This window comes from Cajanus cajan, chromosome 5 (assembly GCF_000230855.2).
Source record: "Cajanus cajan strain Asha chromosome 5, NIPB_CcT2T_4, whole genome shotgun sequence".
Taxonomy (NCBI): domain Eukaryota; kingdom Viridiplantae; phylum Streptophyta; class Magnoliopsida; order Fabales; family Fabaceae; genus Cajanus; species Cajanus cajan.
In genome coordinates this window covers 48,231,172-48,256,495 of record NC_138521.1, presented here as the reverse complement: position 1 = coordinate 48,256,495, position 25,324 = coordinate 48,231,172, and the positions used below count along the sequence as shown (strand labels likewise).

The window sequence follows — 25,324 nt, the reverse complement described above, 5'->3', positions numbered from 1 at the left end:
CAGAGGGACCAAAGCACAACAAGCCCTTGCACATCTCTGTAAAGTGCAAGGAATATCACATCGCAAAAGTCTTGGTGGATAATGGATCTTCCTTGAATGTGATGCCGAAAAGAACGCTCGATCAAGTGGTGTCGCCACCGGCCCGAAACGGGCTTTCGACATTCGCGAAGGATGGTTGGACTCTTTTATTTGTTTAAAAATATGGATTTCTAGAATGACTTATTCTCAAACTGAGACCTTGTCAAACGAGCAATTTTATTAAAAGGCTCACCAATCCATGTTAATCCCAAGCGGGACCCTCCATGGATTAGCGGTTTTCATAAAAAGGAAGGGTTCATGGAGTCGCCACCAATGTTTTACTCAAAACATTGGAAAAAGAAGTTTAAGGCAATCGATTCAAAAATCAACTTCGGCCATGACAACCAGAGTCGGGTAAGGGAGTCGGTTACGCGTGGGGAAGGTGTTAGCACCCCACAGCGCCCCTTTCGGGTTCCCTATGACAGATTATTTCTAAAAATAATAGTGCGAAATTACTAAATTACCCCTATTTATTCTAAACAATTATAACTTAACTATCTACATGATGACAGTTAAATATACACACAGAAAGCAGTAAAAGAAAGGACTTAAGAAGAAACCTTTGAAGCGTGCTTTTATATTCAAGTAAAACTGGGAAGCTTTTTGGCGTTCCCTCGCTCTACAAGCCCGCTCACTCCCTCCTAGAAAATTTTAACTATGGAAATCCGGAGATTTCCCTTCGACTAAGTTCGAATCTCCAAGCTAAATGCTCGGAATTCCAGAACTTCGTCGGATCGACTCCCAGAGAGATTTCTAGGCCAGAACACTGCTCAAAAACCCCAGAATACTCAAGGAGGGAGTCAAAACTGTGTGTAAAAGTGTAGAATGATGTCCAAATGACGTCTTATTTATAGGGAACAGGCGCAATACGGGCCCTGGAGTCAATACGGCCCGTATTGAAGTTTTGAACTACAATACGGCCGTATTGAATTCAGTACGGCCGTATTGAAGTTCAAAAAACCTCAATACGGCCGTATTGAGTTCAGTGCAGCCGTATTGAAGTTCAGGAACTTCAATACGGCCGTATTCAGTTCAGTGCGGCCGTATTGTAGTTTAAAATGTTCAATACGGCCGTACTGAACTTTTGGGAGGCCGTATTGGGCTTCATTCCCTCCACTTCCTTATTTTGAGCTATTACAAGACCTCTAGACCTACAGAGAATCCTCCTAGGGCCTTCCATGAGTCCTTCTGGCTGACTTTCCTTCAGTCTTCAAGAGTCTTCAAGCTTTATTTCTGACCCGGACAATTTTAGGGGTCTACAATAAGATGTATGAATATGTGTTTAATTTTGAAAACAGATAAGTTTTGATATGAATTAGAGTGCTCTGTGGGTTCTTTTGGGAAACCCTATGAAGTAAAATTAGGAATATGATCTATGGATGATTTGAGGCATTATATTTAAAGTTAGTGATGGCTTCTTGTTTTGGATAAGTTCTTGGTATGATTTATGTACCATTTTGATGTATATGATTACGAGAAGTTTCTTGTATGAGACTATGTGAATATGATGTGAGAATGTGAAAGGTGAACATATGATCTGTGATATGATATTGTGAAATAATGTGACATGAGATATGATGAGATGTGAAATGTGAAATGTTGAGTCAATGAAATCGTGAATGTGTGACATGCATCATTTGCATTTATGAGCTAACCAGGTGTACCTTGGGTCACCACATGATGTAACAATCTAATCAGGTGTACCTTTGGTCACCAAGTGATGTAACAAGCTAATCAGGTATACGTTTTGGTCACCAAGTGATGTAACCAACTAATAAGGTGTACCTTTTGGTCACCAAGTGATGTAACCAGCTAATCAGGTGTACCTTTTGGTCACCAAGTGATGTAACAAACTAATCAGGTGTACCTTGTGTCACCAAGTGATGTAACAGGTGTACTTTGTGTCACCAAGTGATGTAACAAGCTAACAAGGTGTACCTTGGGTCACTAGTGATGAAATGATGAGAAATATTGTGATTGTGAGACACGTGACTGGCGCCACATGCATTTATGAGTCGAGTCCATGAGATCATTGCATGATGAATGACTGTGCATTTGTTACTATTGCATGTATAATTTGAATTTGTACCTAAATAATGTGTAGCTTTGCTTGTATGATTTGGGTGTGTTTCCTAACTGTTATTTCTACACTTAGAACCGAGTGAGATGTTTCTCACTCCCTTGTTGTCCTTTATATGTATTTAAAATTGTGTTGCAGGTGATCATCAACATGAGGATGTTAGTGATGAGGCTTATGCTTCAGTTGGGCATGCTCTGATAGGATATGTGACATCGGGGCATAGCTAGGCATAATTAGGACTTCATTATTGTATTTTGTTTTGGAAGAACTCATGTTTCAATTTTTCTACACTTGATCACGTTTTAAGTTGATGAATGTGAATTCTCTACTCTCATGTTATTGGAATTGTTGTTTTAATTCTAAAGATTTTTTTTAACCCAATAAGATATTTCTTTTAATTATTCTATAATCATGTTGGGGTAGAGGGTGTCACAATTACACCGCTCAATAACTTTATATTAAATGTGAATTTTATAAATTCTACCGTTGCATTGAAAGTTTTTTACTCTTAGCTCATATATACAAAATTTTATATTATAATTCAAGATGATTTGATACTTCATTCTTGTAAAATAAAATTGACGGAATATATACATTTCAAAATATACTAAAATATGAACATTTTGATTACCTTCAAGTTGTTGTTCAATTTTAACAAAATTTGATATAAACATATAAAGTGATATGAACTTTCAATCTAACGGTTGGATTTACAAAATTTACATTTAATATAAAGTTATTGAGCGGTGTAATACTTAGTAAAAGTTACACCGGTATTATGATAACCCTTATCATTTTAAAATATATAAATTATTATTTAAACTTTTAAATTTATAATAAATAATTTAATAAATTGTATCATAATATTAATTTTAAATAGAAATAAGTAGATTGTTAATTATACAAGTAAGTATATATATATATATATATATATATATATATATATATATATATATGTATGTATATAAAGATTAATTAAATATAATATAATTATTATTATTGGTAATATAATTAATATATATTTTATATTTTTATAGTGGTCTGGATACACTAAAATGAGAGAGATTCAAAAATAGTATAAGTATGAGATTGTATAGTTGAGGATGACTTAAATGAATTAATTTGTATTACTTATACTGACAACATGCATCTTCTTTTCGGTAGCTTATCTTATCAGATCTCCACAATTAGGCGTGCTTGACTTGGAGTAATATAGGGATGGGTGACCTTCTGGGAAGTTTCCCATAAAATGTGCAGTAAGGACAAAACACGCTGAAAAGTGAAGTGTCATGAAATAACATCCTTGAGAGGCCAAATATGAGGCAAAATTTTTTCGAAGGTTATCTACAGATAAAATTTGTAGATAACAACTTTCCTGGGTTATCTACGAAAAACTTTCCGTAGATAACAACTTTTGTGGGTTATCTACGAAAAATTTTCTGTAAGTAACGTTATCTACGACCTTATTACCTACAGATTTTTGGTCATAGATAATCCGTAGATAATTAAGACTTATCTACGGATTTTCATACTTATATACGGATTTCTTCTGTAGATAATCCTGATTTTTCTTGTAGTGAATATTTTCAATTATTTAGAATTTATTATAAGATAATTTACAGAAATGAGATGTATTAAAGAATATTAATATAGTAAATGATAGTTATAAACAACATCAAATAATTAAACAACACAAACTAGAAACACCTTATTAATCATTTAGAGTAAAAAGTATATAAATTAAGCACCTAGCTAAATGAGGTTAGGAACACTTCACTAATTAAATACACATAGATACAAAATAAACAAATATAATAGCATAGAAAACTTAAAAGAATAAAAGTCTTTTCCCCTTACCTTAATAAAAAAGTGGAATTGCTTAAAGATAACTAAGACTGCATAAAAAAAAAAAAAAAAAATTCTCACATTCCTTCTTCTTACTCTTTCTCTCTCTTCCTCCTTAGTCTCTCTTCACATTTTCTCTCTTTTTCTTTCTCCTTGGTCCCCCATCCATCCCTATTTATAGGAGCCTTAAATTATTATTATTATTATTATTATTATTATTATTATTATTATTATTATTATTATTATTATTATTATTATTATTATTATTATTATTATTATTATTATTATTATTATTATTATTGTATTCATTTAGTTAGAAATGGATGAGATGATTTATTACCCATTGCTTATTCATAACTCCCTTTACATATAGATAAAAAAGATAAGAGTTGTAACGTACTGTTGTAGATAAAAAGCTACAGCAGGATTTTTTTTTTTTTTAACTTCTCTCTTTTTATATAATAATTATTTAAATATCTATATAATTCATAATAATAATACAATTAAAGTTTTATTTAAAAAAAATGATTTTCTAAAAAATATTATAATGTAATTGAATTTTATATATCTCCATTTTAATTTACTAGAAATATAAAATTTCATAGCAAAAAAAATATCATTGTACTTAAATCTGTATGTTTTTTTTAAATGGTAACAAAAAATTTAAACTATTATTTTGATAATAATAAAATTGAGAATATTATATTATGATATGAAAAATTCAGAATATTACAGTGTCAGTCTAGAGTAGTTGGAGCTGGTGTAGAGTAGTCTTTTTTAGTGTCTTTTCCAAAATATATGGGATCTTCTCTTTCTTTTTCGACACAATGATTTGACATTTCCTTTTGAAAGCTTTTATCATCTTCGGGGAAGCTTTCCAATCGATCTATTAATGAATAAAATATTAATGCTTCTTAAAATATAATCCGACTCTTTAACGAAAAATGAATATAACATTAATCCAAATCATACACTTCGTCTGGTGTACTTCATCTTATAGATGAAATATTAGATCCGCTTCATCTGAAATAGTCTCTTTAAGAGAAAGTCATGGCTTCTCGTTGTTGTCATAAAAGGTGTTTTATAAAATTATAATCTATTTAGAAAATTGTTTGTTATCATAAAAACTTATAACACCTCAAGGGATTCAAGATTTTCTTTTGATTCTTCAGACATCCTTTGGATCTTACATCAACAACTCTTATGTTTACCTCAAAACTTGATTTAATAATCTATTAATTATAACTAAAATTACAAAGAACACAATAATTTTTAAACTAAGATAATGTGACTTTTACTCACTAATTTGATCATATCCCAAGTTCTAGACATCATTTTAAAGTTATTCCAAAGTCATTAGTTAACTAACATATGAAGAGATTTTTATTTAGTCAAGCACACCAAGTCACTGTAGTATATAAAAGAGTATGAGTTCTCGAATTTTAGGGACTTGAAAGATACTTATAATTTTGATTGTCCTAAAAAAAGCTTGAAATAGAAAGATTCATAGATATTATAAACATGATTTTTTTCATATTTCAATATTGGAAATTATCAAAAAGATGGCAAACAAAACATAGTAACATGGGAAGATAACAATATGAAAAGTTGTTAGGGTGGAGTTTCGCCAATTTCACCCTTATATTCTCCTAAGATCATATGCGTGATTTTCATCATCTAATGTTATTGAGTTCATCAAGGTCATTCCAAATTAATTCCTTGCATTTAGAAATTCTAAGGAGTCTAACTCAGTAAATGATTCTTCTATTTATCAAATTAGAAACCTTGCATTAAGTTTAAAAACTTATTCAACTAAGAACTCCAAATCTATTCCTAGTCTTTAGAGTTGTTAGGTAATTTGATTCAAAACTAGATTTAGAAAATGTTTTCCAACCAAAATCCGAATCAAGATCAAAGATGAGTGATCAAGTCACCTTAGCATTAAGAATATAATCAAAATCTCTAACATTGAATAATAGATTATGATCATATATGTAAATCAAAAGGAGTACATAAGAGTTTGATGATTGTTCAACCCTAACAAAAAGAAAAGTTAGCCACTCATTATGATGAAAGCTAATCCAAAATACATGGAGAAGGTGTAGAAGAAACAAAGAAAGATCCTAGAACCCTCGTTCCCAGGTGATTCTTGGAATCCTTGATTGCTCTATAATTTTCTCTCAAGTCTTTGTGGTTATCCTTTATTTTTTTCTCCCAAATCCTTATATATGTGCAGCAAAATAAAACAGAGTATGGAGGTGAGAGAGTAAACCGCTCAGTCATTTCCAAACGACTGAACAATTTGAAGAATTCTTCATGGTAAAACAATGGTTGAGCCCCTTTTGAATCTGTTGAGCCCCTAGGAAACCAAAAATATGCACCCATCTAGAGACAATCTGCTCAGTTCTTCCAAAATGGCTGAGCGATTAAGCCTTTGCATCAAATCCTGCTCTCTGGCTCTCAAGAGCTTAACCTTTTGAAATGGCTCATCCCTTTGAAATTGGCTCAACCCTTTCAAAAGGGCCTAACCTTTTTCCAAACACCTGAGGGGATTGGAGTTTTTTAAGACTTTGGATCTTCATTGAATCCTACAAGACATAAAACAAAAGTTAAGTAAAATTTTCATCAATTTTTATTAACTAACTAATTTACACAATTCTTTTGAATTTTGTAATAGTTTTGGGGTAAAACACAAATTTCATTCAAAACTAGTTAAATAAGTGTAAAAAAAATTAAGTCATTTAGGTAAAATTGACAGTTATCAACATCCTCCAAAACTACAATTCTTATATAGGTTACTCAACCTAATTTTGTTATATATCTTATCCAAAGAGATATTTCTCTTAGTTAGTGCTAAGAGAATGGAGAGTGAGAATTACTCTTTAGAGCTTCCACACCCAAGCCCATGCTAATCATGTCAATCTTGATCACAAAATCTTCACTTATTCTAAAATGAAATTTTCACGAATTGGAGGGCTTTCTATGGCCTCCAATTGCTGAATATTCGCTCAACACTAAAAGACATACTAATGTTTACTAATAGTACTTCTAAACATCCAATATTTCATGTACAAAAACTCATAAACCATAACAATTAACCAATATCCCCAAATCAACACTCATGAACCCCAAAACTCTAAAATGGGCATAAATGCAAATTCATCTATTAAATCAATATATAACACAATATGGACATGTTATTGACACTATTATTGTAGGGTGTTCTTTACCCCTCCAATCACATACATCATAACTTTAAGGAGTTTAGGACAATCCTACTACCCACATTTCTTATATGTACATAGGTAAAGATAGTTTCCACTTTCCTTCTCTTACCTTTGTTGATGATCTCAGTAATCCAGAATTTGTTTCTCTTGCTCCTCAAGCAAAAAATCTTCTATAGTTTCCTCTCAAGTGTCAAAAATTAATACACAACTTCTTAAGCATAAAACTCATAACCCTTAGTTTCATCTTACTTCAAACTTAGCTAAGAATTTAGGTTGGACTTTTGAAGTCCAAATCCATTACTTACTCATCTAACTACAGAACCCACTCAACCCATTATTTTTATTTTATAAAAATCAATCTTGATTTGTTTTCAAATTTCAATTAACTAAATTAATTAAAAAAATAAAAATAAAATTTATACCATAATTGTATTATTTTAATTTAAGAAAAACATGATCTAACATGACAATCAAAATCACTCCCCCTTTCTCCTTTAAAGTTGCTGTATGGAACATCAAAGCACACTCAAGGGATATATACCAAATTGGGCTATCCCATTATTCAAACCTTGTCCAACCCAAAGTTCACATAACAATATTTTTCATAATTAATATTATTTAGTCATCCCTATTTTATTTTATTTTCTTTTGACTTTTATTTTTATTTAACAAAATATAAGTTCTTAGTCTAACAAAAATTAATATATAGCCATTAAATTCTTTTAGATAAAATTGAAGTAAAAGAAATAGAATAAATTAATAAAAGTAAAACAAACAAGAAATATAATAAAATAAAGGAGAAAACGAAACTTAAAATCAAAGAGGGAATAGTCTTAAAAGGAAAGCGATCACTTTCTCTAATAAAAATTAAGTGTCCAGGTATATACTTTATAAATCATGCATCACAAAATAAAAACATTCGAATATATGATGATCATGGAAGTTCATAATCACTATTTTGCTTACAACTTGCAAAAATTAAACTTGGAACAAGGTAGACATAAATATTTTATTTAGTATATGTCATACATGAAAAGCTAGCATCTACTAATGAATTATTAACCATCCTTCAAAGATTCGACATTAACATGTGTGTGCATGCATGTTGTCCGATCTCTTTCTCAAGCATCTCTAAAACATATTCTGGCACGCTCATCAGAACCGCTCTACCTTGTTCTCCATTAGAGTTGGTGTGTGGAGTAATGATGCATTCTCCAAGCATATACCCCTTGCCACCTTTGTTTACCGCACCATTATACAAAGCATTGCCCCACCCAAAGTTCACATCTGTGAATCCAGCCTTTGTGTGATCTGTCACGGCAAAAGACCCTGACCTAGGAAAGAAAGGTCTTTCTTCATTTGCTAAAAAGCCTACAGCGGAGCGCACATAGTCTTCATTTACTTTATACTTTGCCTTTTTCACTAGCTCCAAGGCATACCCTAAGGGATGGCTCAAAAGTTTTCCGACTGTGGTAACTTCCGACCCAGCCACAATAGCGTTGCCGTAAAAACCATCGGGCAATGGAGGGTTGAACCTACAATATCCAAAACGTGCGTTCACAATAATCAGCAAGGGGATTTCCTGATCAGGGTTTTGCAACTTTAATGCTGTTGTGTAGGAACGCCAAAGCCATGCGGTTAAGACCTCAAAGGATGTGGATTTGGTGGCAACGTGGTGAGGAAGAAGCGCACGAATAGAAGCAATCTCTTTGGGGCCAAAGAAGAAGGAACAGTTTTTAGGTTCGTACATGCTTCTTGTATCGGGTGGTACTAGTTGGTATTCATCACGAGTGTATGTAACTCTTGGTGGGTCTCTTGCGCATAGCATCTCCCTATGCCACACAGGGAGAATAGAAGGATTTGGGGCACCACGTGCTATTTCTGCCAAGGCCTTCAGGAATTGGCCAATTCCACTTGCATCACACATATTATGAATACAGCAGAGAGCAAAGATGAAACCGCCACATTTTAGACGTGTAACCTGCCATTTATATTTGTTAATTTGTTGTCAAACCTATACCGGTGTAGAAGAATATTATTTCCTTTTTTATTCTTATCCTATTGTTTATTTTCTATTGACTTTTTTCTTTTTTTAAGTAACATGATATTAATATTAAATAATGATTATCATAAAGGTTTGTATTCTAATTCTAAATAATTTAATTAAGAAACCGTTATCACTTATGTTGGTCCATAAAATTGCATAAAAACTTCTTATTTTATATTCCTACAATAATTTTTCTTAATTATTTAAAAATATTACACTAACACTCCTTGTATATGGTATTAACTCCCTAATTATTTTAAAAAAAATTACACTATGACCTCTCCGCAAAGGAAATTATTATAAACATTAAAAAAAGTAAGGAGTGTGAATATAATTTTATAGAATTTCAAAAGATATGAATGTAATTTACTTGATTCAATAAAAGTAAGATGAGTAAGATAACCTGAAGGTGCAAGATTGGACTATCTATTATTCCATCTGAACCAGGAATGTTGAAAAGGATCTTGTCGAAACAAGGGAATGGGGGCAACAAGTTGTCACCAAACTGCTCAATTGTGACATCTGCATCAGCCTCAACGAATATGACACCTTCTCCGTTGCAATCAACTATTAGTTTGCCATTAGGACACTCCCTAAGCCTTCCTGCGAAGGGATAGTAAAACACAAGTGTTTTGGCGAGTGCTTGTCTAATGACTTGAACAGGGTCTTTCCCTGCCATTGAAGGTCGGTAACCATAGAAAAATACTAATGGAAATCGCTCACGCAGGCAAAGTTGGTCATCTATGTCAGATAGCAGCTTAAGCTCACGGGGTGTGGGGGTAGCTGGGACTACTAGCTCCGGTGGCTTCGTACTTACTCTGAAATTTAGAGATGAAGTTTGTGGAACCATTTTATGCGTGTTATATGCAAGAGAAGCAAAGAAAAGATGTGGATGTGCAATGCTTGAATTTTGGAGATTGTATTTATAGCAGAAGGAATCTACATAGCATACCCTACATGCAGCGCTCATGCCTACATTTATTTGAACACAAGTAGTACCACATACCTAACATGCGATTATTTTTTAACTTAATCATTTTAAAATATATTTTATGAATAGTATCTTAATATTTTTTTTTCTTTCTATATGATAAGAGGATTTTAGTTGTTATGTATAAATTAATTGACAAAAAGATTTCCAGTGTTTTGAGAGCACCGATTAAAGAATCAATATATAATTATTGAATAAGTTTTTATTAAAAATACCGAAAAATGTGCAAATGTTTTTTTTTAAGACAGACTTTTTACTTTTAATTCTTTAACTAATATTTTAGTATTTTTTTAAAAAAAATTGTCACAAAATTTAAACATGAAAATAAATAAAGACTAAAATTTTACGATAAAAATTGACGAATAAAAAGGAATAAAAGAGTAACATTTAATATATATATATATATATAGAGAGAGAGAGAGAGAGGCGGGGAGAGAGAAGAGATCCATTTACTTCAAGAGTAAGTCTACCTAAATTATTTCATTTAATATTTCATATTTTACATCAAGTTTCAATTATCCAACCATTAGATTTAAGGTTCTTAATGTGTAGATCAAGTTTGTATATTTTAATAAAAATTAGAAATGATTTAATACTTTATTTCATTCATTCAAATTAACATATAAAATATTTTTGTGATTATCCATCAATTTTTTTATAATTAATGAAATGAAGTATCAAATGATTTTCAATTTTTAAAAAATTTACAAATTTGATCTATGTATTAAGAACTTTAAATTCAATGATTGGAGCATTAAAATTTGATGTAGAACATGAGTTATTGAATGGAGTAAGTCTCTGTATCTGCGTGTTATTTACATAAAATTTTAAATATTTATAATTAAGGATTTTATTTTGGTGACAACAATGGTGATGGCGATGACGGTGACAGTAATGGCTGAAATTAATCTCCCTCACCACCACTGTCACTGTCGTTGCTATTATTACCATTGTTATTGTTGTCGTCATCTTCACTACTACCACTATAGTTGTTTCTGCCACCGTCGTCGTCATCACCACCCCTGTTGCCATCCATGGTGATGGTAGTAGTGATAGCGGCAACAATGATGGTGACAACAAAGGTGATGATGACAATTGTGGTCGTGATGAGATTCCAATTATGACAATGACAACAATAATGGTAGAGATAATATGATGGTGGTGGTACATGTTAAATTGATTTGTAATTAATCTTTTAATTTATGCCATTAAATTTTAATTTAATGGTTGAATTAATCCCTCTCACACTCATAAAAAATTCCTCTCACAAGATATGTCTCTATTGTATGTGTATGTGCATGTATGTATGTATACATGTATATATATATATATATATATATATATATATATATATATATATATACATACATAGAGAGAGGGGAAAATAGTGATTCTACTTATATTTACTTCACTTAATAACTCATGTTCTACATCAATTTTTAATACATCAATCGTTAAATTAAAAATTCTTAATGCATATATCAAACTTACAAATCTTTAAAAAATTTGAAAACTATTTGATACTTTGTTTCATTTGTGAGACCCGCGAGTCCTTTTTCCTCTCTTTTCTCCATTTCATTTCTTCCCCAAAACTCACTCACTTCATTTGTGATTCTTAAAGTTGTTGAAGTAGGTGTGGAACTTAGGCTGTGAAGGAAGACTCCCGTTCCATTTCTCTTCTTCTCTTTCTTCCTTCTCATTAACTCGGAGTTGGATTTTTCTTCCTTTCTTAGGTAAAGAGAGTTAGAATTACTAAGTAGAATTTGAAAGTGTTGAGTTTTTTTGAGTTCATTGCAAGTAGAAATGTGTAGAATTTACAAATTTAGTTATTGGTTTTGAGGTTTTAGAAGAAGAGTTGAAGTTGGATGATTTGAGCTAATTTCAAAGTTGTATGTTATTGTTCTTGTAGTTTTTGAGTTGCATGTTGATTTTGGTGTTGAAAATGTTTTAATGCTTGTGCTGGGTTTTCATAGGTGTGTTGGATTAAGTGAATTTCGAACTTGGATGTGTGACACCCTTACTACCCCAACACATATATTGTAATAATGAAAACTTATAAATAAATTTTTCAATTTCGGTAAAAGGGTTCACATGAGAATCTTCAAAATTATCCTTCAATAACCACAGTAATAAAAATGAACGCAAGAGTTTATAAATTATTTTCAAAAATAACATTTACAATTCCAAATCCAAATAAAAACATATGTTCTAAAAATCCTCTGCCCCGATGTCAAAATATCAGAGCATCCCCACAATTCAACTGTTGGCATACTAGATGTCACTCGAAGCAGGATCTTCCTCACCTAAAACATCCACAATTTGTACGGTGAGAAAAGAAAACATCCATATGTAAAGCACATACACAACAATGTAATCTCATTATAATGAAATATTTACAAGCATTTCTATATATATCATAACTCTATCAATCATGCATCATTTTCACTTCAAAATTCGCAATCACACCCATTTATCTCAAATCTTGCAATTAACATTATCATTTTCACATTCATAATTCACACAATCTTACAATTAACACTATGCCAAGGCCACGCCACAACTGACATAAGTGATACGGGTTAATTGCCTCACTCATCCCACACCATGCCAGGGTCACGCCCTCCCTGTAGCATCACTTACTCAGGGGCCGTGCCATCCCTGGTCATTGATGTGAGGAACCACAATCACATTACAATTCACACAATCTCTTACAATTAACCTTATGTCAGGGCTGCCATATTTGACATAAGTGATACGGGTTAACTGTCTTACTCATCCCACACCATGCCAGGGTCACGCCCTCCCTGTAGCATCACTTACCCAGGGGCCGTGCCATCCCTAGTCATTAGTGTGAGGAACTACAATCATAATCATATTCACATTCATACAACATCTCATCTCATAACTCAATTCCATACACACATCAAATAGGTCCAAAATAATGGGTTTCATACATATCAAGCAATTCACATTTTAAATCATCAATTTTTATCAAATAATATAACAATGATATTCATAAATTAATATAATAATCAATAGAATTAGCAATTTAATATAATTTCAGCATAAACAGTAAAACCCCCAATTGTTCCAAAACCTAGCTCACAGACACTTTTCTACAGTTTTGTTCTCCCTCTCAGATCATCATTCTTACAAATTAAATATATTTTTTCTAATCCTCAACACATACAGAATCTAATGGGATCATCAATTTCTCAAACAGAAATAATCTAATTTTTCCAAAACCTAACTTACAGGCACTTTTCTATAATTTCGTTCTCTCTCCCAGAGCATCATTTTTACAAATAAATCATATATTCATAGTCCTAAATATATACAGAATCACATGAGACCAATAATTCTCCAAACAGAAATAATTATAAAATTTCTCATAATCCTAAGGGTTCTTCCTCTACCCAATTCCCTCATGTACTCTACATATAAATAATCCCCTTTTCCTCCGTACCTAGATATGTAGAAGCTGAATTTATATGAGATCTGGTTGGTCTCCCTCGCTGGGTTCCCCTCGGTCTGAAGCAGAAAGTAGAGGGAAAAGAAGAGAGAGCAGAAGAAAAGAAATCAGAAAATGAGAGGTGTGTTTTTTCAGAGTGGCAGACAGCTCAATTTATAGGCCTCAGACTTCGCCAGAACGGCCCGTTCCAATTTCAGAACGGCCCGTTCTGGACCCCAAAATCGTGGGCAAAAATCACACCCAGAACGGCCCGTTCTGGTTGCATTTAATACTCACAACTTCCGTAGCCCGTTCCAAGCCCGTTCCCACTTAAAGTATAAAGCAGTTTTTAATAGTCCAGAACGGCCCGTTCCAACTTGAGAACGGCCCGTTCTGGCCTACGAACTAACATAGAATTTGGTAGTTTGGAACAGCCCGTTCCAATTCCGGAACAGCCCATTCCCAGCTACTAAATCACATACATTTTGGTAGTTTGGAACGGCCTGTTCCAATTCCAGAACAGCCCGTTCCAAGCTACTAAATCGCCTCTATACCTTTATAAAATTTACCAAAATACCCTCAAAAATAAAATAAAATTGAAATAAGAAAAATGGGGTGTTACAGGATGTGTTGTTAGTGGAATTTGCGACAGGCGGGCATTCATCAAATGCCTTGATTTCACATTCTTGTCGGGCCCGAAGTGGGGTGCAAGGCCTGAATTGTGATTGAGGTCTCTAGATGAATGGCGTCGAGCGTGTAAAGGTTGTGTTGGGCACGATCTTAGAACTTTAAGTGCTTGTGCCTCTATGATGTGAGGTTGTGCGTAAGGTGATCACATCGGGCGTGATTCATCATGAGTGCTCTTTCCCAGGCTTAGCATCGGGCGAGACCCCACGCACTGGGCGCCAGAGGGCCCTAGTTCCCTCGGGTTCAACTTTACTAGGTGGGGTCCTTCCCACACCAGGAAAATTTGAGTTGGGTAGGTCTCTGCCTGGCCTATGTCGGGCAGAGTCCTTACCGCGCTGAGCGAGATTCCCTAAGGCGAGTCTCCAATCCTACACTGGGCAAGATTTCCTTCACGTATGGCATGAGAGAGCTTGGAGCACTCTGGTTGAGATTCACGCCGGGCAAGATAATAGTTTCACTGGGCGTGACTCTATTTTGTTGTAGTAATATTTTAATATGTTTTAATGTTGTAAATAAGTTTTTTATATGTTGTTGAGCTATTAGATGACTGAGAAGTTCTATGTTGAATGTGCTGTGTTGTTAGAGATATTTACATGTTGTGTGTTGATAAATTATATGTTGAAAGATGATGCTGTTGAACCATGATGAGATGATTTAGTTATGAGTTGTGAGATACATGTTAAAATTAAGTCATGAAGTTGTGTAGACATGTAGTGTTGATACATGAGTTTTCACTAGTGAAAAATTAGGATACTACGTCACCCATTTTACGTCGGACATACAAACACCCGATTTAATAAAAATGCGGTGGCATGGTTCGTAATTTTAGCTAAATTATTTACGTCAGACCTCCTAGGGTCCGACATAAATTTTAACATCTACGTCGGCTATCCATTGTGTCCGACGTAGATGTTAAATTTTTCGTCGGACCATACTAGGGTCGACGTAAATAATCCACGCCCATTAATTAAAAGGAGGTTCACGTAATGGAGATTTCAAAAACTTCCTTCTCCCACGCGTTGTTCAACGGAGGCCAGTGAGAAATCCCTTCGCCTCCTCCTCAAATCATGGCTGCCCTCCGCCTCCTCCTCCGCATCAACGCCCTCCGCCTCGACAAGTTCTACCTCTTCTGAAGCTTAGGAAGGTTGGGGAAGAGGTTGATTCGCGTGATGATGTTCTTCTTCTTTGGACGATTGCGTTGGTCATGGGTTTTTCTGGGAGGTTCTATGAGGTGGCGTCTTCTGCTGAGTGTGTTCATGGGAATAAGAAGGTAATGTTTGCGTTGCATTCTGAGTTTTTTAAGCTGGAGAAGGAAGTGACCAAGTCCAGGTTGCAGAACGAGCCGTTTTTCTTGTAGAACGGCCCGTTCTCCAACCAGAACAACTCGTTCTGCTTGTAGTTGTTTTTTTTTTTAAATTTTTTTTACAACTTTTTATGTCGGACCTTGTAATATCTGACGTAAATTTACGTCAATTTTCGCACCGACGTAAATTTACGTCTCCCGCTTCGACGTTGGAGGTTTTTCTGACGTAAAATCCCTAAAATAACTGACGTAAAATGTATATTCTGTACTAGTGTGTTGAGCTAACTATGTTGTTAAAGTTGAGAGTTGAATGAGTTGATGAGTTGATAAAGTATGTTGTTGTGCTGTGAGATGAGATATGTTGACCACTTAGGACAAGAGGAGATGTTTTTGAAAGTTGCTCATGGAATTGTGCAGATTGAGAGTGTTATGGTGCCCTGAGAGCCCAATTTGTTGAAAACAAACCTTCCTTGGAAGTTATCCCTTGGAGTGGATATCATGTTATTCTCCTCTAGGACTTAGTTGGTACCGTGTGTGGACAAGTTTGAGGCACATATTATAAAATGACCATAATATAGGGGTTATGTTGAGCTATATTGATTACAAGTGACCAACCGAGTAAAGTATGAAGTTGGGAACTTAATTCCTAACCAAGTATCAAAGGATTGTAGTATTTGGAGGATAGTTAGTAGGCTAATCCCATAAGTGGCTTAGTTAAGCTAGTTAATATCGTGGTACGCCTAGACCCAACTATTCTATGCTGAAATAGTACTATACTTCCTTGTTTAAGTAGCAAAGTTTGAGAAACTGTTATCGTGTTGTGGATTGATATCCAAATTTGTTGTTGATCTAGCAAGCCCAATAAGATAATTGTGTTTTCGGTTCGGTAGGACCTCATCACTTAAACTACTCTCCTTATGTTGTAGGACATCTCCAAGCTGAAATGCGTGACGATGCATATGTGTTGATGTGTTGATACTGTTTTTAGAGTTTAGGGATCTCAAAGTAGGTTGAGTCTAGTGGGCACTCTATGGGGTGATCCCATTAAGCTTTTGTTGTGTAGTATGCTGAATTGTGTTGGCTAAGGTTGACTAAGTTGTTTGATGGTTGATGAGTAGTTGTCGTATAGTATGGTTGAATGAGTTGTTGATTTGTGTAGAAGATGTCTAGAACTAATGTGCAGATAGCCCGTGCTATGGAGATGATGGCCATGGCTATGCAATAGCAGAACACCTACTTTGCTTAGGCAGAAGCATAGAGAGCTGTAGTTGAGGCAGCAAGACCAGTTGGGTCTCAAGAGAGTTGGGACTTACACTACAAGAAAAATGCAAATTACCGACGGATAATTTCTAACGAATACAAATCTGTCAAAAAATTTATATTTCCAACGGATATATCCGTCGGTAATTTCTGACGGATACAAATCTATCGGAAAATTTATTTTTCCAATGAATAATTTTTTACGGATACAAATCTTTCGAAAAATTTATATTTCCAATGTAGACCCCTAAAATTGTCCGGGTCGGAAATAAAGCTTGAAGACTCTTGAAGACTGAAGGAAAGTCAGCCAGAAGGACTCATGGAAGGCCCTAGGAGGATTCTCTGTAGGTCTAGAGGTCTTATAATAGCTCAAAATAAGGAAGTGGAGGGAATGAAGCCCAATACGGCCTCCCAAAAGTTCAGTACGGCCGTATTGAACATTTTGAACTATAATACGGCCGCACTGAACTCAATACGGCCGTATTGAAGTTTCTGAACTTCAATACAGCCGCACTGAACTCAATACGGCCGTATCGAAGTTTCTGAACTTCAATACGGCTGCACTGAACTCAATACGGCCGTATTGAGGTTTTTTGAACTTCAATACGGCCGTACTGAATTCAATACGGCCGTATTGTAGTTCAAAACTTCAATACGGGCCGTATTGACTCCAGGGCCCGTATTGCGCCTGTTCCCTATAAATAAGACGTCATTTGGACGTCATTGGACACTTTTACACTGAGTTTTAACCCTCTTCTTGAGTATTCTGGGTTTTTTTTAGCAGTGCTCTGCCTAGAAGTCACTCGAAGAGTTGATCCGACAAAGTTCTCGAGTTCTGAGCTTTTTGCTTGAGTCTCGAACTGAGTCGAAGGGAAATCCTCCGGATTTCCATAGTTAAAATTTTCTAGGAGGGAGCGAGCGGGCTTGTAGAGCGAGGGAACGCCAAAAAGCTTCCCAGTTTTACTTGAATATAAAAGCACGCTTCAAAGGTTTCTTCTTAAGTCCTTCCTTTTACTGCTTTCTGTGTGTATATTTAACTGTCATCATGTAGATACTTAAGTTATAATTGTTTAGAATAAATAGGGGTAATTTAGTAATTTTGCACTATTATTTTTAGAAATAATCTGTCATAGGGAACCCGAAAGGGGCGCTGTGGGGTGCTAACACCTTCCCCACGCGTAACCGACTCCCTTACCCGACTCTGGTTGTCATGGCCGAAGTCGATTTTTGAATCGATTGCCTTAAACTTCTTTTTCCAATGTTTTGAGTAAAACATTGGTGGCGACTCCATGAACCCTTCCTTTTTATGAAAACCGCTAATCCATGGAGGGTCCCGCTTGGGATTAACATGGATTGGTGAACCTTTTAATAAAATTGCTCGTTTGACAAGGTCTCAGTTTGAGAATAAGTCATTCTAGCAATCCATATTTTTAAACAAATAAAAGAGTCCAACCATCCTTCGCGAATGCCGAAAGCCCGTTTCGGGCCGGTGGCGACAGATGGCGACTCCACTGGGGAAGCCTCGAGAGTCAGTCCCATTTAGTGATGGATTCTTTTTAAAATAATAGTTTAAAATTACTTTATTACCCCTCACTTGTATGATAACATGCTTTATTTATTTGGCTTTAATAACTGTTGTATGTTTAAATTTTCGCAATTGTTTGAAATACAAACTGCACACAAACCTTTGCACACAACAGTTCCCTCTATACCCGGGGGCATGAGTGGTAAGCCATAGGGAGTGGATGTTAGTACGGCCGGTTGTCGAATGGGTCTATAGGTGCCCGTAGACCGTTGTCGGAAAACATCACTCAAGGTGATAACCATGAACTCGAGTCCGACAGTGCGTTGGAACTTTCCATCGACTTACGACAAGAGGAATTGGGTCCCTATAATGGGGGCACCTTGGGGGCCTCAGACCGGTGAGAACAGTTAGATCCACCTTGAATATGCACTTTTCTGCAGGATACCCCTACCTCGTGATTCGCTCGTGACTGTTCGTGGATGAGTGAATTGTTTGTGCATTGTTTATGTGACATTGTTTGAGCATACATTGCATTTCTTTAAACATACAACATTCCTTTTTAAAATAAGAATAAATAGGAATAAGAATCTTCCGTTACATGGTGTTAACATCTACCTTCATCACATTCATATAGGTAGATTCCCTTTTCACCCAAAAAAAATACAAAAAAACAAAATACCCAAAAAAAGAAAAAAGGGTTATTTATCCAAACCAAGCAATATCATGCATCATCTTAGGGACATCCCGAAAACATGATAATGCTTAGTTCAATAAACACAATGCATGCATATTCAACGTCATCATCTCATATCATGCATTCTTATCAAAGATCATGGAGGGATCTAGGTTTGCATTTCATACATCCCTCCTAGTAATTCATTAATAAACATAAATAAAAAGAAAGGATTAAATCGATGCGTATGTTCAGAATGGATTGCACGCCATTTGTTATTAAGTGTAAGCCAACAACCGCGCCAAGCGAACGCACATCAACTCCGTTGTTGGTAATCAAGACGAACAAAGGGGAAGGTCCGACACCGTTAAGGATCACTACTCCAAGGCCTTTTCCCTACGAATCAAATAAGGTTGTGCCATGGATATACGACATCCATTCTTCTGCCGACAGCGATATCTCTAACATCGCTGGACTTGGGGGCATGACTAGGAGTGGCAGGATCTACACTCCCGAAGATCTTCATGATAAAGCTCCCAAGAATAAAGGAAAAGAAAAGGAGAAAACTGAGGAAAATAAAGAATCCGAGGAGGAGACTGATGAGCTGTTAAAGTATATCCGACAGAGTGAGTACTCCATCGTGGATCAACTTCATAGGACGCCCGCAAAGATCACCCTATTGTCGTTGATCCTAAGCTCGGAACCGCATCGACAGGCTCTGTTGAAAGTCTTGAACGAGGCATATGTGTCGCACACTATCTCCCAAGACAAGTTTGAGGGGATTGTTAGTCACATCATGGCTAGTGATCACCTCTCTTTCACCGATGAAGAGATCCCCGCTGGGGGACCAAATCATAACAAACCCTTGCACATCTCTGTAAAGTGCAAGGAGTATCACATCGCTAAAGTCTTGGTAGATAATGGATCTTCCTTGAATGTGATGCCAAAAAGAACGCTCGATCAAGTGGCAATCAAGGGAGTCCAAATGCGCCCGAGCAACATGATCGTTCGAGTTTTCGACGGTTCTAAAAGAGAAGTAGTGGGAGAAATCAATCTTCCAATCCAAATTGGACCCACTATCTTCAACGTCGAATTTCAAGTGATGGACATTACTCCCGCGTACAGCTGTCTCCTCGGCCGACCTTGGATTCATGATGCGAAAGCTGTTCCTTCGACGCTCCACCAGAAAGTCAAATTCATTGTGGGTGACAAGCTGGTGACTGTACAAGCTGAAGACGATATACTCATCAGCAAGCCATCCACCATACCTTCCGTGGATGCAGCGGAGGAAGCTCTAAAAACCGCCTTCCAAGCATTGGAAGTTGCCAATGTTGAAACATTTCCCCGAGAAATGAAGAAGGTAGCCTCCATGCTCACCAAGAACGGATACTTGCCAGGACAAGGACTTGGCAAGGATTCCCAAGGAATTCCCGAGCTACCTATTATCAAGGATAATCCGGGGAAACAAGGGTTAGGATACAACCCTAAAAAAGATCAAAGGACGAAGAGGAACCAAGATCCTTCTCGACGTTCTTTAAGCCAGATCTTTAGGAAGGCCGGTTCACAAGCATCGAGGCTGGTCGTCGTCATCAAGTGCTCTCCTCCTTCCGATAGGGATGTGTAAACCTGATGACTATTAGAGATTACTCCTCGGGGACAGCCCGACCCCCGAGCCTCGATAGGGCACATGTTTCCACTATGATTATAATAAAATCATTCTTCATTATTTCTTATTGCTTCTTTTCTTGCTTACAATAAAATTCTAGACCGCATTATTTAACCCTGTTTGAATAAACATAAATGAGGTTAAAATCGTCTTAATAAAAATAAACCCGCATCTTTTTTTATGTGGAAGTGTGTGACAACTTGGAGCACCTTTCCTTGGCCTCAATAAGTGCCGTCATGGATAAAAAGAAATCCATTCAGGACAAAAATCCTAAAAAACAAAAAGCTCGGCAGGAAACCCAAAAAGGGGACTGCGCAAAAATAAGAGCAAAAGACCCGCTAGGAATCCCACAAAAGGGTGACCTAGGCAAAAATTAGGGTTACAAAATAATGAACAAAAACAAAAGCCCGCTAAAACTCCACAAATGGGTGTTTTAGGCAAAAGTTAGGGCAATCGAAAAACAGAATAAATCCATGATGGTACCACCAACTGAATTCAACAAAGGGGCTCAAGAAAAGCTATCCAAGTTGTCAAATCACAAATGTTAATAACCAAGACGTGCTTAACTTCATAAGTGTTTAATCAAACAAGCCTAAACACTTAAGCCTACCATTGGCCAAGCCATTCTTACAAAATCCATTTTTCAAAAAATAAATAATCCCCTCTAAAACACAAACTTTCGAAAAAAATATCCTTTCCTTCTTTTCTCTCTTGTCCCAAACGATTTTTGAATAATCTAGTGGAAACATGGAGATATAGTAGTCAATAGGAGGGTTGACACATCTTCTAAAGGAAAGGAAAATCATTTGGTTGATGACACCAAATCTCAATATAACATGCATCATTCCTCGGTTACAGAAATCGGCAGCACACAGCCCGTCTAGAGGAATGGCAAAAATCCAAACAGAGAAACGCATCGGTTAATTCTTTTGAAAAGTGAATCAAATAGAATTAGGTGCATCATACTGCATACATGCATACAGATGATAGGTGTAATGGAAGATCACTTATTCTCTGTTTATTGAAAAAAACAAAAAATATAAACTTCAGAAAAACAATACGCCCGTATCATGTTCAGTACGCCCGTACCAAAATTAGGGTTATGAACAAATTTTCAATTCAATACGGGCATACGGAAATGAATAACGGCCGTATTGGCAATAACAGAAATCCTCCCTCACGTCAATGACAAAATTCCTCCAAGAAGAAGAGGATAGGGGGAGCCATTCATTTTTTCTAAAAAAAAAACAAATTAATAAAATAATTAAACTTGCATTTTGTGCATCACGCACATTAATTGCACATTCAAAGACCTCATCATGAGGCAGTCGCATAAAATAGAAAAAATAGAAAAATTGCTTGTGTATGACAGCAGCAAACAAAATGCAGAAATTCAGAAAATCAATAAAACGTACAGAATAACTGAGCCTGGAGAGGCTCGCCGAAATAATACTCTCTCAGAATAACTGAGCCTGGAGAGGCTCGCCGAAATAATACTCTCTCAGAATAACTGAGCCTGGAGAGGCTCGCCGAAATAATACTCTCTCAGAATAATTGAGCCTGGAGAGGCTCGCCGAAATAATACTCTCTCAGAATAACTGAGCCTGAAGAGGCTTGCCAAAATAATACTCCTCAGAGACATTTCTGTACAGAAAAAGCCAAAACCAACAAAAAAGGCAAAAATACAGAAAAAGCCAAAATCAACAAAAAATACAGAAAAAGCCGAAATCAACAAAAAAGGCAAAAACACAGAAAAAGCCAAAATCAACAAAAAAGGCAAAAACACAGAAAAAGCCAAAATCAACAAAAAGGCAAAATACAGAAAATCCAACAAATTATACAGAATAACTGAGCCTGGAGAGGCTTGCCAAAATAATACTCTCCAAAAGACATCTCAGCTTGCATTCTTGGGCTGAACAAGAAAAGCAACTCATCGTACAGAATAACTGAGCCTGGAGAGGCTTGCCGAAATAATACTCATACAAAATAACTGAGCCTGGAGAGACTTGCTGAAATAATACTCCCACAAAATAATTAAGCCTGGAGAGGCTTGCCGAAATAATACTCTCCAAAAGACGTCTCAGCTCGCATTCTCGGGCTGAACAAAAAACCAATTCATCATACAGAATAATTGAGCCTGGAGAGGCTTGCCGAAATAATACTCCCACAGAATAACTGAGCCTGGAGAGGCTTGCCGAAATAATACTCCCCAGAGATATTTTAGCTTTCACTCTTGGACCAAATTTCCCAGAGAAAGCTATCCAAACCAGATCATCGAAATTCCCCAACGGAAGCATGATCCAAACAAAATATCCAAGTCAAAGGACCTAAACTTCCTCAGTGGAAGATAGCTTTCCAACTCAAACGAAGAGTGAAGCTAAGCCTGAAGAGGCTTTCTAAATAATACTCTGGGATACATAAGAACTTCAAATCCCTAGTCGCCTACTCAGAGGCACCCCTTCAAAAAGAGAAAAATCGAAAAGATCAATAACCATTCCCCAAGCGGAATCCGGCACTCAGCCGAACACTGAACATCAAGATCATTCGCCTACTCAGAGGCACTCCTTCAAAAAGAGAAAATCAAAAAAGATCAATAATCATTCCCCAAGTGGAATCCGGCTCTCAGCCAAACATCAAGCGTCAAGATGATCTGCCTAACAGAAGAGGCCGATCAAAATCACTACGACGAAATCCCCCAGTGGATAACAGCCTACACAGAGGCAACAAAATCAGAAAAAACGTCGAAGCAGCATAGTGTACTGTGGAGACAAAAAACCATCTCAGATCCCTGGAGAGGGCAAACTCACATTGCCAATGTCGTCAAGAACACGGAGGCAGATCCTGGGGAGGGCAAACCGCAGACCCTGGAGAGGTCAAACTCACGCTACCAAAGTGACTAGAAGCACGGAGGTACGCAGACCCTGGGGAGGGCAAACCGCAGACCCTGGAGAGGGCAAGACTCACGCTACCAAAGTGACTAGAAGCACGGAGGTACGCAGACCCTGGGGAGGGCAAACCGCAGACCCTGGAGAGGGCAAACTCACGCTACCAAAGTGATCAGAAGCACGGAGGTACGCAGACCCTGGGGAGGGCAAACCGCAGACCCTGGAGAGGGCAAACTCACGCTACCAAAGTGATCAGAAGCACGGAGGTACGTAGATCCTGGGGAGGGCAAACCGCAGACCCTGGAGAGGGCAAACTCACGCTACCAAAGTGACTAGAAGCACGGAGGTACGCAGACCCTGGGGAGGGCAAACCGCAGACCCTGGAGAGGGCAAGACTCACGCTACCAAAGTGACTAGAAGCACGGAGGTACGCAGACCCTGGGGAGGGCAAACCGCAGACCCTGGAGAGGGCAAGACTCACGCTACCAAAGTGACTAGAAGCACGGAGGTACGCAGACCCTGGGGAGGGCAAACCGCAGACCCTGGAGAGGGCAAACTCACGCTACCAAAGTGATCAGAAGCACGGAGGTACGCAGACCCTGGAGAGGGCAAACTCACGTTACCCCGTTGTCAGAAGCACCGAGGTATGCACGAGCCTGGAGAGGCGACGACTAATACTCAACCTGGAGAGGCTACTCAACAATTTTCCCACCTGAAGACACTACAAGTCGGAAGGATGGCTTATTCCCCGGACAATTGGGTCAACTCCTTTACTTATCAAACGGTACACCAAAAGGTCGTTTGACTAAGTAAAGGGGGGGCAGCTGTAGACCCCTAAAATTGTCCGGGTCAGAAATAAAGCTTGAAGACTCTTGAAGACTGAAGGAAAGTCAGCCAGAAGGACTCATGGAAGGCCCTAGGAGGATTCTCTGTAGGTCTAGAGGTCTTATAATAGCTCAAAATAAGGAAGTGGAGGGAATGAAGCCCAATACGGCCTCCCAAAAGTTCAGTACGGCCGTATTGAACATTTTGAACTACAATACGGCCGCACTGAACTCAATACGGCCGTATTGAAGTTTCTGAACTTCAATACAGCCGCACTGAACTCAATACGGCCGTATTGAAGTTTCTGAACTTCAATACGGCTGCACTGAACTCAATACGGCCGTATTGAGGTTTTTTGAACTTCAATACGGCCGTACTGAATTCAATACGGCCGTATTGTAGTTCAAAACTTCAATACGGGCCGTATTGACTCCAGGGCCCGTATTGCGCCTGTTCCCTATAAATAAGACGTCATTTGGACGTCATTGGACACTTTTACACTGAGTTTTAACCCTCTTCTTGAGTATTCTGGGTTTTTTTGAGCAGTGCTCTGCCTAGAAATCACTCGGAGAGTTGATCCGACAAAGTTCTCGAGTTCTGAGCTTTTTGCTTGAGTCTCGAACTGAGTCGAAGGGAAATCCTCCGGATTTCCATAGTTAAAATTTTCTAGGAGGGAGCGAGCGGGCTTGTAGAGCGAGGGAACGCCAAAAAGCTTCCCAGTTTTACTTGAATATAAAAGCACGCTTCAGAGGTTTCTTCTTAAGTCCTTCCTTTTACTACT

At 36.9% G+C, this 25,324-nt stretch overlaps 1 protein-coding gene across 1 annotated transcript; it reads right to left on the bottom strand.

Annotated features, from left to right (window-relative positions):
• Positions 1 to 8,128: 8,128 nt before the first annotated feature.
• LOC109791489 (13-hydroxylupanine O-tigloyltransferase) lies at positions 8,129 to 10,192 on the bottom strand. The gene is made up of 2 exons (XM_020350787.3): positions 9,681 to 10,192; positions 8,129 to 9,211 (listed from the first exon to the last, which is right to left on the bottom strand). Exons 1-2 carry the CDS (start codon positions 10,125 to 10,127, stop codon positions 8,300 to 8,302), a joined length of 1,359 nt encoding a protein of 452 aa, XP_020206376.2. The 5' UTR covers positions 10,128 to 10,192; the 3' UTR covers positions 8,129 to 8,299.
• Positions 10,193 to 25,324: the final 15,132 nt, after the last annotated feature.

Excerpts from the sequence above, each read along its gene's own strand:
- LOC109791489 (XM_020350787.3), bottom strand. The coding sequence starts at position 10,127 with ATGGTTCCACAAACTTCATCTCTAAATTTCAGAGTAAGTACGAAGCCA. Across the intron at positions 9,212-9,680 it reads GTCCAATCTTGCACCTTCAG|GTTACACGTCTAAAATGTGG; the intron begins GTTATCTTACTC and ends TATAAATGGCAG.